Below are 12,856 nucleotides of genomic sequence, written 5' to 3' on the forward strand. Positions count from 1 at the left end.
ATAAACTGGTCTATAACAGTGCATGACAACGACAGTCATTGTTTGCTCTTCTTTCCAGCGCAATCTGACTGAAGAAATTCAGCTCCATGCGAATCTGAAACGAGTGTTTACGAGTCAGGGTTACCTTTCACACTACCTTGCGAAAGTTGAAATCACCGCCTTATCTTTGAAGTGAGTGTCCTTTGGACTACAGACACAGACACAGACGTACACGAAGACACAGACACACACACACACAGAAATACACACACGAATGCACGCCTACTGAAAGGTGGAAGGGGGGTGGGGAGGAACAAGAAAAAGCGAGAGACAGACAGACAGACACACACACACACACGAACAGTGAGAAACAGAAGTTCCCTCCTGTTCACTATCTGTCGTCTACCCTCACTATCACCGGTACATGTATATATACTCAGAAAGTCCCGATAATGCCCGGGCCGCACCGGGTGGCACCACACACACACCCCAGTCTATCTTGGCACTATAGATGCTGGGGTGGGGGTGGGGGGGGGGGTCTCTCCCTTGGAGGCTGGCGAGTCTCTCAAAACATCGCCATCAGTCCCAACAAACTTTCTGCAGCCTGCACAAGCACACCCGGCCGGCCTCAAGTCTCTGTAATGCTGCAGCTGTGCCATCATCATCTTATGTCAAAGTTAGTTACCTTGTCAGCACCCCAGGGTGGTGGTGGGGGGTAAGGGGGGGGGGGGGGGCGGGGGAGGTTGGTGGGGGGCCCCCCTCGGCTCCCTTTGGAAAATTAGTTTACAGCCCTGCGAGCTCGCCCCTCTCTCTTCCTTACATTTGCGCGCACCCTGCTTCGGTTTCCGATTGTTCTGGTTCTGTACGGTGCTCCTCTGTGATTAAATACAGACAAGTGCATTTGCTTTCGCTCATCCTCATTTCAAGGGCACACGACTTGGATGGAGGCTGATGCAAAAATTTACAGCACTTGTTTTGGGAGGTAATACCTGATGCTGTTGACCCCACTATTTTTTAATTTTTTATTATCCGACTGCTGTTTTGATTGTTTGTGTCACAGAGTCCTGGCTGCTGTATGATTTATTGTGTAATGATGACACAGCCCTGGCTGTTATATGATTGTGAATTACGTGATAATGCACTGGCTGCTGTATGACTGTCTGTTATATAACAATGACATACAGCCCTGGCTGCTATATGATTGTCTGTTATATAACAATGACATACAGCCTTGGCTGCTGTGTGATTGTCGGTTATATAACAATGACATACAGCCTTGGCTGCTGTATGATTGTCTGTTATGTAACAATAACATACAGCCCTAGCTGCTGTATGATTGTCTGTTATGTAACAATGACATACAGCCCTGGCTGCTATATGATTGTTGTGTAAAAATGACATACAGTCCTGGCTGCTGTATGATTGTCTGTTATGTAAATGACATACAGCCCTGGGTGCTATATGATTGTCCGCTATGTAACAATGACACACAGCTCTGGCTGCTGTATGATTGTCCGCTATGCAACAATGACATACAGCCCTGGCTGCTATATGATTGTCCGCTATGTAACAATGACATACAGCCCTGGCTGCTGTATGATTGTTATGTAACAATGACATACAGCCCTGGCTGCTATATGATTGTCTGTTGTGTAATAATGACATACAGCCCTGGCTGCTATATGATTGTCTGTTATGTAACAATGACATACAGCCCTGGCTGTTATATGATTGTCTGTTATGTAATAATGACATACAGCCCTGGCTGCTATATGATTGTCCGCTATGTAACAATGACACACAGCTCTGGCTGCTATATGATTGTCCGCTATGCAACAATGACATACAGCCCTGGCTGCTGTATGATTGTTATGTAACAATGACATACAGCCCTGGCTGCTATATGATTGTCTGTTGTGTAATAATGACATACAGCCCTGGCTGCTATATGATTGTCTGTTATGTAACAATGACATACAGCCCTGGCTGTTATATGATTGTCTGTTATGTAATAATGACATACAGCCCTGGCTGCTATATGATTGTCTGTTATGTAATAATGACATACAACCCTGGCTGCTATATGATTGTCTGTTATGTGACAATGACATACAGCCCTGGCTGCTATATGATTGTCTGTTATGTGACAATGACATACAGCCCTGGCTGCTATATGATTGTCTGTTATGTGACAATGACATACAGCCCTGGCTGCTGTATGGTTGTCTGTTATGTGACAATGACATACAGCCCTGGCTGCTGTATGATTGTCTGCTATGTAATGATGACAAACAGTCCTGAATGCCATATCATTGTTTACCAGTTTACCATGCAGTAATTAACAATTGTCTTGTCTGCTATGATTATTATGTAATGATGACAAACAGTACTGACCGCCATAACAGTTTATTTGTAGTAAAGAAACACAGTCCTGGCTGCTGTGTGATTGTTTGTTATGTATTAAAGACACATATTCCTGACTGCTACGATTGTTTATTATGTAATAACCAAACAGCCTCGGCTGCTATATGCTGACCTCATGATTGGTTATTAAGTAATAAATCACAGTCCCATCTGCTTTCTGATTGCTCATTATGTAATTTCGACACACATCCGGTAGACAGGATCAGGATGTCTTACACGATGAAATGGCACTATTCACTCGATCTGGCTCCAGTCTGTCATTTGAAATATGATAACTGCTTTCCTCAACACACAGAAAAGAGGGACCTATTCGTTAGTATTCTGTTAAAGAGAAACAGCGGCTCGTGTAATGGTTGTTTTCATCATCATCACTTTTGTTGTTACACCGCAATCATTGGTGTAATGTCTACAAGCCGGACATGCATATGGTATCTATCATCTATATTCGTATGATTCTATTCTCTCTATTTTTTCTACGCCTGATATGAGATGTAACATAATTATCATGTTACACCCTCTAACTGTTCCAGTCTGTTGTGGTAATTTATAAATTTGCTTTTCCGTTTCCCGTCCACCCCCACCCCCTCCCTCCCCCATTTCCTGAACATATTCCACATAACAAGCCTGCTTCAACTCACACACCCACCCCTCTGGCCACCATCTTCCCCCCTCCAAACACGAGCACACACACACACACACACACACACACACACATATATATCTGCACATATCATTGCGACTGAGCCTAAGCCCAGGCACTCCATTCACTTCTTGAGTATCTCTTATTCAAACTGACACACGAGCTGAAACACGAGCTCTTTCACAATCGCTCTTTGCCCGTGTTACTGCCCCTTTCCAGGACAACCCATTACCGTAAGGTCTCAACAGCCTTCAGGCAAAATCCAACAACACTAAATAAGACGCCATTTTTTTTTTTTAGTGTGTATGTGTGTGTGTGCAGTTAGACAAGTAGGATATGGGTAACGTGGTTTATACACAACTCAACGGATAGGAGGTTATAAAAAAAAAAAAAGGGGGGGGGGGAGAAAACTTGGCAAAAAAACAAAATGGCCGTCCTAAACAACGATTGCGAGGCCGGCTGGAGGGAACGCTGTCACGCTCGCTTTCCATAAACCTGTTCTCTTCCAATAAACCAAATGGCCCCCATGATACAGCTGCCAGATTGTTCCCGGTGACGTTTATCGTTGCCGCCATGTCGAGAGAGCGCCCCCCTCCCTCTACTCCTCCAAGGTACAAGAAAAAAGTTTTGCCCAACAGACACACAGGAACTGAAAGAATGGAGAAGGAGGAGATCTGAGTCTCAATGCTGACTGAGGACTATATGCAGAAAAAGACTGTACATTATCATCATTACTATTATTATTGCTATCATCATCATAATTATTATTATTATTATTATTATTGTTATTATTATCATTATGATGATGATGATGATGATTATTATTATCATCATCACAACAAGTATCATAATCATTATAATTATCATAATCATCATCATCATCACACTTTAGTGTGTGTGGAGTGTGGGGTGAGGAAGACTGAGATTGTAGGGTGTGGGAATCGAGGGAAGAGCGAGGGGAAAGGGGTGGGATTAGTAGGGTAGAAGGAGGTTATGGATAGGGAAGGCCCTTCCCCCCACCCACACCATTCCCCTCTGAAAACACTTTATAGTGTTTACATTTACCTTCAACACATCGACATCCTGTTTTCACAACGCTCATTTTCGAATTCTCGTGACATCTACGCAATCGGCTTTTTTTTTCTCTTCTGAATAAAATAATATTTATGGATGATGGCACTAAAATCCAACGAAGGTTATTATCATCATTAACAAATACCAGTGCTGAGGGTATGTTTGTGTGAAACATCTGTCGTGATAGTCGGTGCACATCCAGGGTTGTTCGGTGTGGCTCGTGTGCCGGCGTGCTTAGGCATTAATTACGAGTGTGCTGTTGACATAATTGACACTTGATAATATAATCACCGATGACTTTTTTTCTTCAACTAACAGAACACTGAAAACTACTCAACGAACCGTCTTTATGCCTCGTCTTTAAGATAACCAATTCTAAAGATGAGTGAAGACTGGTTTCTGTCTATGATCTAAGAAAATAAGCGCTGAGAATGTTTAAAGTCGAAGCCTCTATGATTTTTACAACAAACATTGTGGACCAAGCCTCTTTAATCCACACAAGAGAAGCACGCAAAAAAACAAAGAAACTACAAACGTATGCGTTAGTATTAACTGAAATCAGAACCAGATAGCGCAACAAGTGGAATGGAAACCCGAACAAAAAATCAACTTTGAATAAAACATAAAAAAATCAAGAGCACAGAATCAAGGAAAGTTAGATGGTTTTAGGGTAGTGAATAGCACAATCTGATACTTACCATGTCCTGTCGCACATAGGAAGAGTCGATGATGATAATGCATGCCTTTTTTGCTTTATGCAGAATGTGCTGGCACAAATCATTTATTTTGGAGTTGATAAAATGTTCACATCTTTTGGGACCGGTTTCAAACTGCAGTAAACGGAAAGTGCGATCCAGCAGTTTCAATGAATCTCGTGAAATTTTGATTATATTTGGTCATGGTGTTGAATTTAAATCGGATATGACCCTTGATGTTATTTTAGTACTGACAGTATTTTTCCTTAAAGATAAATGCTTGGACAAATGTCAAAAACAATTCAGCGAATCTGCGAAATATGTCAAGAAGCTCAATGAAAACTAAACTGAGAAATAAAACGCAAAAATAGAACACATAGTATCACTTTTAACTGGGCGATTTACATAAAATTTATTTGAAGAATAGGTAAATCACGTGTTATGCTTTGCAGATAATGAACATTTGAAAAGCATAATGTATGTTCATTTCAATCAGATTTTATACATCAAATGCCTTCCTCGAGTTCTTGTCTTTTCTGTGTAAAAGATGACTTGAACGTTTTGCTTAAAAAGTTTCGGAGTTCCTTCTCCATCTGATTAAAAAAAATCTCAGCCTTTGAAATGAAACAAACTTTGCACACGCACAAAAGTAAACGACTGCAGACAATATTATGTGGAAAAAAAAATCCCTCTCATCCTAGTTTTACTATGGCAATAGTGAAACCCGAAAATAACCCCAAACCCTCTTTCCCCTCAACGTCTTCTTCGTAACAGAAGAATGAATGAGGACAGGAATAGGAAGACGAAACAGACTGAGGTACAGACGTTAAGTAGGAAGAAGAAATGAGAATGAAAGAGGAACAGCAGAAAAGAAAGAAAAAAAACAAACAACCTCTCACAGGCACTCCGATTCAAGTTCTTGAAAGTCTAAGACGTCTAAATGGATGCTATCACTTGAGGCTGGTGACATTCATCCACGGAGGGGAGGTAAACAGGTCCAGGGTCCTATTTACGTCAACTCACATGTCTGGCTAGTCAACGAGCATTAAGACACTTACGTCTGGGTTTTCACGGAGGTGCTTCAGAGACAGACATAGACCTTTCATGCTTACATGCTACTATCTAGCTTTCGTCAGCTGAAATCTGTTGATGGAGAGAGAGAGAGAGAGAGAGAGAGAGAGAGAGAGAGAGAGAGAGAGAGAGAGAGAGAGAGTGTGTAAGTATGCGCTGGTTCGGAGTTCAAGTGTATGCAATAGTTGTAAAAGTTTTGAAGGTATCACCCTCCCACCCCACCCTTTTTTTTTTAATTTTTTTTAAATAAACATTTTCTTTCTTTCTTTCTTGCTTTCTTTCCTCATTCTTTTTTTTTTCTTTTCGTTCTTTCTTCATTCGAAGAATATAATTTATAGACTCTCGGGCTTCGTTGACGATTCTATGATCTATCACGAAAGTATGTGTGAATTTTCTTAGGCAGTCTCGGGAAAACAGTTTTAACGTAACAACCTTCAATTTGATCAGTGCATTTTCGAAAATAAATTCCTTTCCAGCCCCCCCCCCCCTCCCCAACCAGTGACTGTTCTTGAGGGTACTCGTAATGAACATAAGGTAAGAAACAGCAACACCAACAACAAACTCACTGTCGTTAACACGACTGGCGTTGGGAACGTCCACACGGATGCACTTGTCTCCTTCTGGGGTTCCTGGACCTTTCAGCTTGTGGCACTCTGGCAGAACCTTGTCGCCTGTGATGATAATAGCAAAATCATAACAATCATCATCATCATAACAATAATACAATTGCAGCTACAACTGCTAACAATCTCTCTCTCTCTCTCTCTCTCTCTCTCTCTCTTCTCTCTCTCGCCCCGCATCCCAAAGAAATATACATGTCCATGTTTATTTCGATATAATTTGCTGATGGCATCTACGGAAGACGGAGTTATACGTAATTTGGCATTAAATCTTATATAAAGCTTTTCGCTTAAGAGATATAGTTATGTCGTAATTAACTGCTACAGTTCTGGTAACATACAATAATGTTATTATCTCTCCTCGTTCTTATGAACTGTGGCCTTAATGAATAAACCATCTGAATCTGAATCTCATTCCGCACCTATCAGGCACTCTCTCTCTCTCTCTCTGTCTTGTATCTCCGCATCTCTCTCTCTCTGTATCTCCGCACCTACCACACACACACACTCTCTCTCTCTCCGTCCCTCCCCCTTGCTCTCTCCCCCCTCTCTCCTATCTCTGCAATTCCGCATCTATCTCTCTCTCTTTCTTCTCCCTCCCTCTCTGACTCCTCTGCTTCTCTCTCCCTCATCCCACCACTCTCTATCTCTGTATCTCCGCATCTACCACACACACACACACACACTCTCTCTCTCCCTCCCTCGCCCTCTCCTCGCTCTTTTTGTAATTCCGCATCTGTCTGTCTCTCTCTTTCTTCTACCTCCCTCTCCCACTCCCCTGCTTCTCCCCCCACCCCACCACTCTCTATCTCTGTATCTCCACACCTACCACACACACACACTCTCTCCCCTCGCTCTCTCTGTAATTCCGCATCTGTCTCTTTCTTCTACCCCCCCTCTCCCATTCCCCTGCTTCTCTCCCCCCAGCACTCTCTCTCTCTCTCTCTCCCCGCACATATCAGTCGGTCTCTCTCTCACCCCCTCTCTGTTATGTCTGTATCACCACACCTATCACTCTCTCTCTCCCCATTCCCTCCCCGCTCTCCCCACTAATTCCGCATCTGTCTCTCTCTCTTTCTTCTCCCTCCCTCTCCCACTCCCCTCCTTTTCTCCCCCCAGCTCTCTCTCTCTCTCTCATTATTATTGTTGTGTCTTATCGTTACTGTTTTTGTTGTCACAAGGACAGGTTGGAAGACTAGGAATGCCTAAAATCTTTATCCTTGAGTAATAAAGTTTTTGAATCTCTCTCTCTCTCTCTCCGCACATACCAGGCGGTCTCTCTCTCATCCCCTCTCTGTTGTCTGTATCACCACACCTACCACTCTCTAGAGCCCCCCCTCCCCGCTAATTCCGCATCTGTTTCTCTCTCTTCTCCACTCCCCTCCTTTTCTCCTCCCAGCTCTCTCTCTCTCTCTCTCTCTCTCTCTCTCTCTCAGTATCTCCGCACCTATCAGACGATGCCGCTTGGCTAGGAGGTACTCGGTCTTGCAGAGGTCGTTCTCCAGAATCTCGCACTCGTCCCTGCAGATCTGCCGGGGGCGGGGCTTGTCGCCGGACTCGTCACACAGCGGGAAGGCGTGGAAGCAGAGGGAGGGAATCCCGTAGTCCTGACACCGCTGGGACAGGTGGTCTGTGGAGGCGATCACCGCGAAGGCCGCTGTGTGGACAGGGAGGAAATGGTGGTGATGTTGTTAGTAATCATGATAAGTATCACGATTATGATGATGATGATGATGATGCTGATGATGATAATAATAACAACAAAACAACAACAATGATGATGATGATGTTAATGATAATGATTAGAATTTATCATCATCATCATCGTCCTCATCATCATCACCATTATGTCGTCACCATCATGATTATTATGATTAGAATCATTATCATCGTCGTCATCATCATTATATCATCATCATATCATTATCGTTATTATTATCATTATTATCTGAAGACCTTACATTGTCCAGCTCTCTCTCTAGACTTTCTTATCAATTAGTAGTAGTAATAGTAGTAGTAGTAGTATCATTACTATCATTATTACTTCCTATTTAAAAATATTTTGAACGCTGTATCAAATGACCTTGGGATGAGAGGCAGTGGTGGGGGGGGGTAGGGGGGGTAAGGTAGGGGGGTAGAGCAGGAATGACTAACGGACAGCCGGGAAGATTGACGGATACATAAAATGGAAGGAGCGACATGACAGGCATGCAAGTTGAAAATAAGCGACAATGACAACAACCTGAAACTGACAAAAACGAAACAAAAAACTAACTTTCAGCACCTGGTGGTTCTCTAGCTTGTCATTATCTGCGTGCCAGGTAACAGGACGCGGTAAGCGTTATCGACCTGAAACTACGAGCCACACAGCAGGGAGAGAACACCACTGTACTTATCCTGACACTGGACACGTCAATAGTCTGAAGCCGTCAGACACTGCATCGAGGGCTCTGCATACATCTTCTTCTACAACGAACAACGTGCCCGAACCACCATCCATGCACTGAGCGAGGACATTACATGGATATCTCCATATTATACAGGACATAAAAGAAAAACAATTAAAATCATCGTTTGTTGGTTTTTCAGAAAGTTTTAACTTAGAATAACCATAACTGTATAACTGATGATACTTTTGTTTCCTTCAGTCAAAGACGCGCTGGGAAATGGTGCAATATAAAAAAAGATCTTCTCTGTACGTCTTAAGTGATTTTCGATAAAAAGAAACACTGCCAGTTTGGAAAAGGCAAACCAATGCGCGCGCGCGCGCACACGCACGCACACACACACACACACAAACTACGATGTTTGACATTAAGGCAGAAGAAGGATGGAGACAAAAATATCACCGAACACAAAGCGAATCATCAGTATGAAGAATTCCTATTACGACATGCTTCCCTTGGAATGTAGGGAAAGGGTGGGTATGCAGAACGATGAAGAAACGTATCAGAGAGAGAGAGAGAGAGAGAGAGAGGGAGAGAGCGAGAGAGAGAGAGCGATGTGGTGGTGGAGGTGAGGGGAACAGAGAATGACACCGAGACAGACAAAGAAAAGCTGGTCTCTAATGGCCTCGTTCATCAACAGTCCCCTGATGAACTTCAAGGAAACAGGACCGTCCAAACCCTCTTTTAAGCTCGCAAAGCGAATTAAGAGGAGGCCTTTTATTTTGTTTGGAGCGTTTGCCGAGGGGAGCCATGTGATTTCCTGTGTAGCCCAGACGTGTATATATTATTTCCCACGGATCCTCCAAGGTTCTGCTTGTATCTGGGTGTACGTTCTATCAGCTGTAGCCACTCCGTCTTGTCAATGAAGGGCCAAAGGTCTCACCAAGGCCTATTCAGAATGATGGCTCCGAATTAATTTTCATACCTTTTTGTCGCTTTATAAGTCTTCAGCAGTGTGGGTGCACAGTCGGTGGAGGTAGACAGCAGCGGTGGTGGATTGCACGGGCTTCCGAATACTCCCTCAATTCCAGACGATAAACATTTTAACTGTAGGGATTTTGAGAGAGAGAGAGAGAGAGAAAGACAGACAGACAGAGACAGAGAGAAAGAGACAGAGACAGAGACAGAGAGATGGTGGTGTTGGGGGCGGGCTGACTGACGGACAGAAAAATGTATTGTCTTTCCATTTATCTTTTTTTTTTTTTTTAGTTTGTCTTTTTTCTCGAAACACCACTACAAGAAATGAAAAAAAACTTTTTAATAATTCAGTGACTATAGGAACGGAGCGTGTGTTTGGAAGAGGGGGGAGGAGAAGACGGTGGTACAATGACTATAATGAATAGGACCCTGGCTTTCTCGCCTCTGTTGCAGTGAGCGATGCGCTGGCGGCTTTTTCTCCGCCGTCAGAGTACTTCTTATTTCCTTTCATTTCGATTAATCCTGTGAGGCAAAACGTCAGTCAGTCCCTTGAAGACCGTTCTCTTTCAACACGAAAGAGACTTGTGAAGAAGGTGGTGTTATTCCTGCAGATGTGTTTTATTGATTTTAGACAGATGTCAGGCTGCGTCAGCACACACTCTGGTCATGCACCCAATTTGGAGAGAAGCAGGCGATGGCACTCAGCTTGTTGTTGTAAGCATATTCCCTGGCTGGATTTTAACCCAGGACCGACGGTAAACGTGAGACGCTCGCCTGCAGGTGATTTTATTTTGAAAAACTACGTCACGTGCCGCCATGTTGAGTGAAACACATATTTTGAGTCGGCTTTCAGCTGTTCTACTGTTTCGTCAACGGGATATAACAGTTTATGATACGAGAAGAATTCCCTAATGCTTTGTTATTCATGTGTCATTTTGTCTGGACTGTCATAATAGCTTTGTGACATGAAATAGGATACATGGAAATCTTTAATCTCCGAACACATTAATTTACTGCATATCTAATAGCGCTATGTAAAGAGTAGCATCAGCACATTTGTTCTATGCCAAGCGTATGTGTAACTTCTTATTTATATATTGCTGTTAACTGAATCTTGCTGCGTTTCATTTAACTTAAAACTGTTCATATGTTGGAAACTGAATTCTTTTCAAGGAAGGTCGTACTCGTGAGACACAGTTATAAATAACTTTGCCTCAACCGCTTACAGTTACAGGTGTGGCTTCACTTCAATGGTGGTTGTATTATTTTGGTGATGTGCAAACAATTCCGCTCCACAACGGAATTCCACAGGAATCGATGTAAATAATGATCGCGTTCTCTAAAAACAAAAAAATGTTTTGAGCGCCTTCTTACATTGAGCAGAACTGCAGAGAACCGCCATCATCACCAGACATGACCAGGCGGTCTTCCAGAACAGATGCCCAAAGAGGGATCTCGCTATCTTTCAGCTCAACACCATCTCAGACATTCAGGTAACCTAACACTTCGTACGTCCGCCATGCAGAATGTACAGCAGCGAAGATGGAGATGTCTGGGTGATAGGTTTGCTATGTACACCACACAGGACCCACAAGCGCGCTCAGACACGTGAACAGCGAAAGAAAGGAGACAGACCTCACGCAACCAACTCATGGACGGATTGTGCAGAGCGAGATGAAAGAACGGTGATGGACATGGGGTTGTCTGGAAAGTTGTGCTGCAGACAGACATTCGTGGCGAATTATGGAAGCCCACGCTCGTGTAAAGATAAATAAGTAAAACTAACAGCCCACGAATTGTTATCAGTGGAGTATACCCCAGTGTTGCGAAGAATCTGTAGCTGATTATTCATGTCCGAAGGCATTCTGTCAGGCTGGTCATCAGGACTGTACATGTATTATTCTCAAAACCACCTCTTCGAAACCTCATAATTACTGCCTAGTTTAAATCATGCAAACGTAATGGGCCGTGAATATGACACACACTACCGCGTGAAGAACTCTGTGTGTGTGTGTGTGTGTGTGTGTGTGTGTGTGTGTGTGTGTGTGTGTGTGTGTGCGTGCGTGCGTGCGTGCGTGCGTGCGCGCGTGTGAGAGAGAGAGAGAGGGAGAGAGAGAGCGAGAGAGAGAGAGAGAGAGAGAGAGAGAGAGAGAGAGAGAGTGTGTGTGTGTATGTTGACTGGAGTTACCGCGTAATGCTTCTTTTTTTCAATGTTCCATCACACGGGGATTGTTATTCAAAGAAAAATCCTTTAGCATTTGTTGTAGCTGGTCGATGTGCCCTTCTATCTCGCTGTGTCGAAATTTAACAAAAAATAGCATTGCGAGAAGATATATCCAACATCATTCTTCGATTCTCCTCAGAGACAGGAACCACGTTTGTTGGGATGGTAGACAAGGGTGGCTACTTTCTTTCTCTCTCTGTTTCTCCCTCATTTTGATTTGTCCCCCTGCCCTTTTTGGGTGTGTGTGTGTTGGGGGAGGGGGTGAAGGGGGCCAGTGAAGGGGTGAGTGGGGGGGGGGGAGTCGGGGGATCGGGGCGGGGGGTTGTCGCTTATTGTATCAATATATGACAGTCATGGGTGGACGCTGGATAAGAAGCAGCGAGGTGGGGAGGGTTCAAAGTCTGGGGGCTGCCGAGTATGAAAGAGGAAGACATCAAATTATTGTTCCCCTCTGATTGACAGACCTGTGAATTATACACCACAGCCACACAGTACATCACCCAGTTATAAGACCTAATTTGACAGTTTCCAACCTGGATTACATTATTTCCTAAATTCCAACACCGCATTGATGATTCACCGTCTAGACGTATCAATCTCTTTCCAATGAAGTGTGTGCATGTCATTTGATTTTCTATTTCGTAATTCTGTAATCGGAAACTTTGTCCCAGACGCATTTATTAAGCATGAAGCAATGAAGGCCAATCCATATTAAAAAATCCCTTTTATGCGGTTTTTTTTTAAAGTTCATGACTGGACGTTTC

General features: G+C 43.4%; 1 protein-coding gene across 1 annotated transcript in view; it reads right to left on the bottom strand.

Moving 5' to 3' along the window:
* LOC143295295 (inactive tyrosine-protein kinase transmembrane receptor ROR1-like) overlaps positions 1-12,856 on the bottom strand; it is a 210,547-nt gene that overhangs the window by 18,024 nt on the left and 179,667 nt on the right. The window contains exons 8-9 of the mRNA XM_076606916.1: positions 7,951-8,160; positions 6,450-6,554 (exon numbers count right to left, since the gene is read on the bottom strand). Of these exons, the coding sequence (XP_076463031.1) occupies positions 6,450-6,554; positions 7,951-8,160 (315 nt within the window). The remainder of the gene's footprint in view (positions 1-6,449; positions 6,555-7,950; positions 8,161-12,856) is intronic.

This window comes from Babylonia areolata, chromosome 20, assembly GCF_041734735.1.
Source record: "Babylonia areolata isolate BAREFJ2019XMU chromosome 20, ASM4173473v1, whole genome shotgun sequence".
Lineage (NCBI taxonomy): Eukaryota > Metazoa > Mollusca > Gastropoda > Neogastropoda > Buccinidae > Babylonia > Babylonia areolata.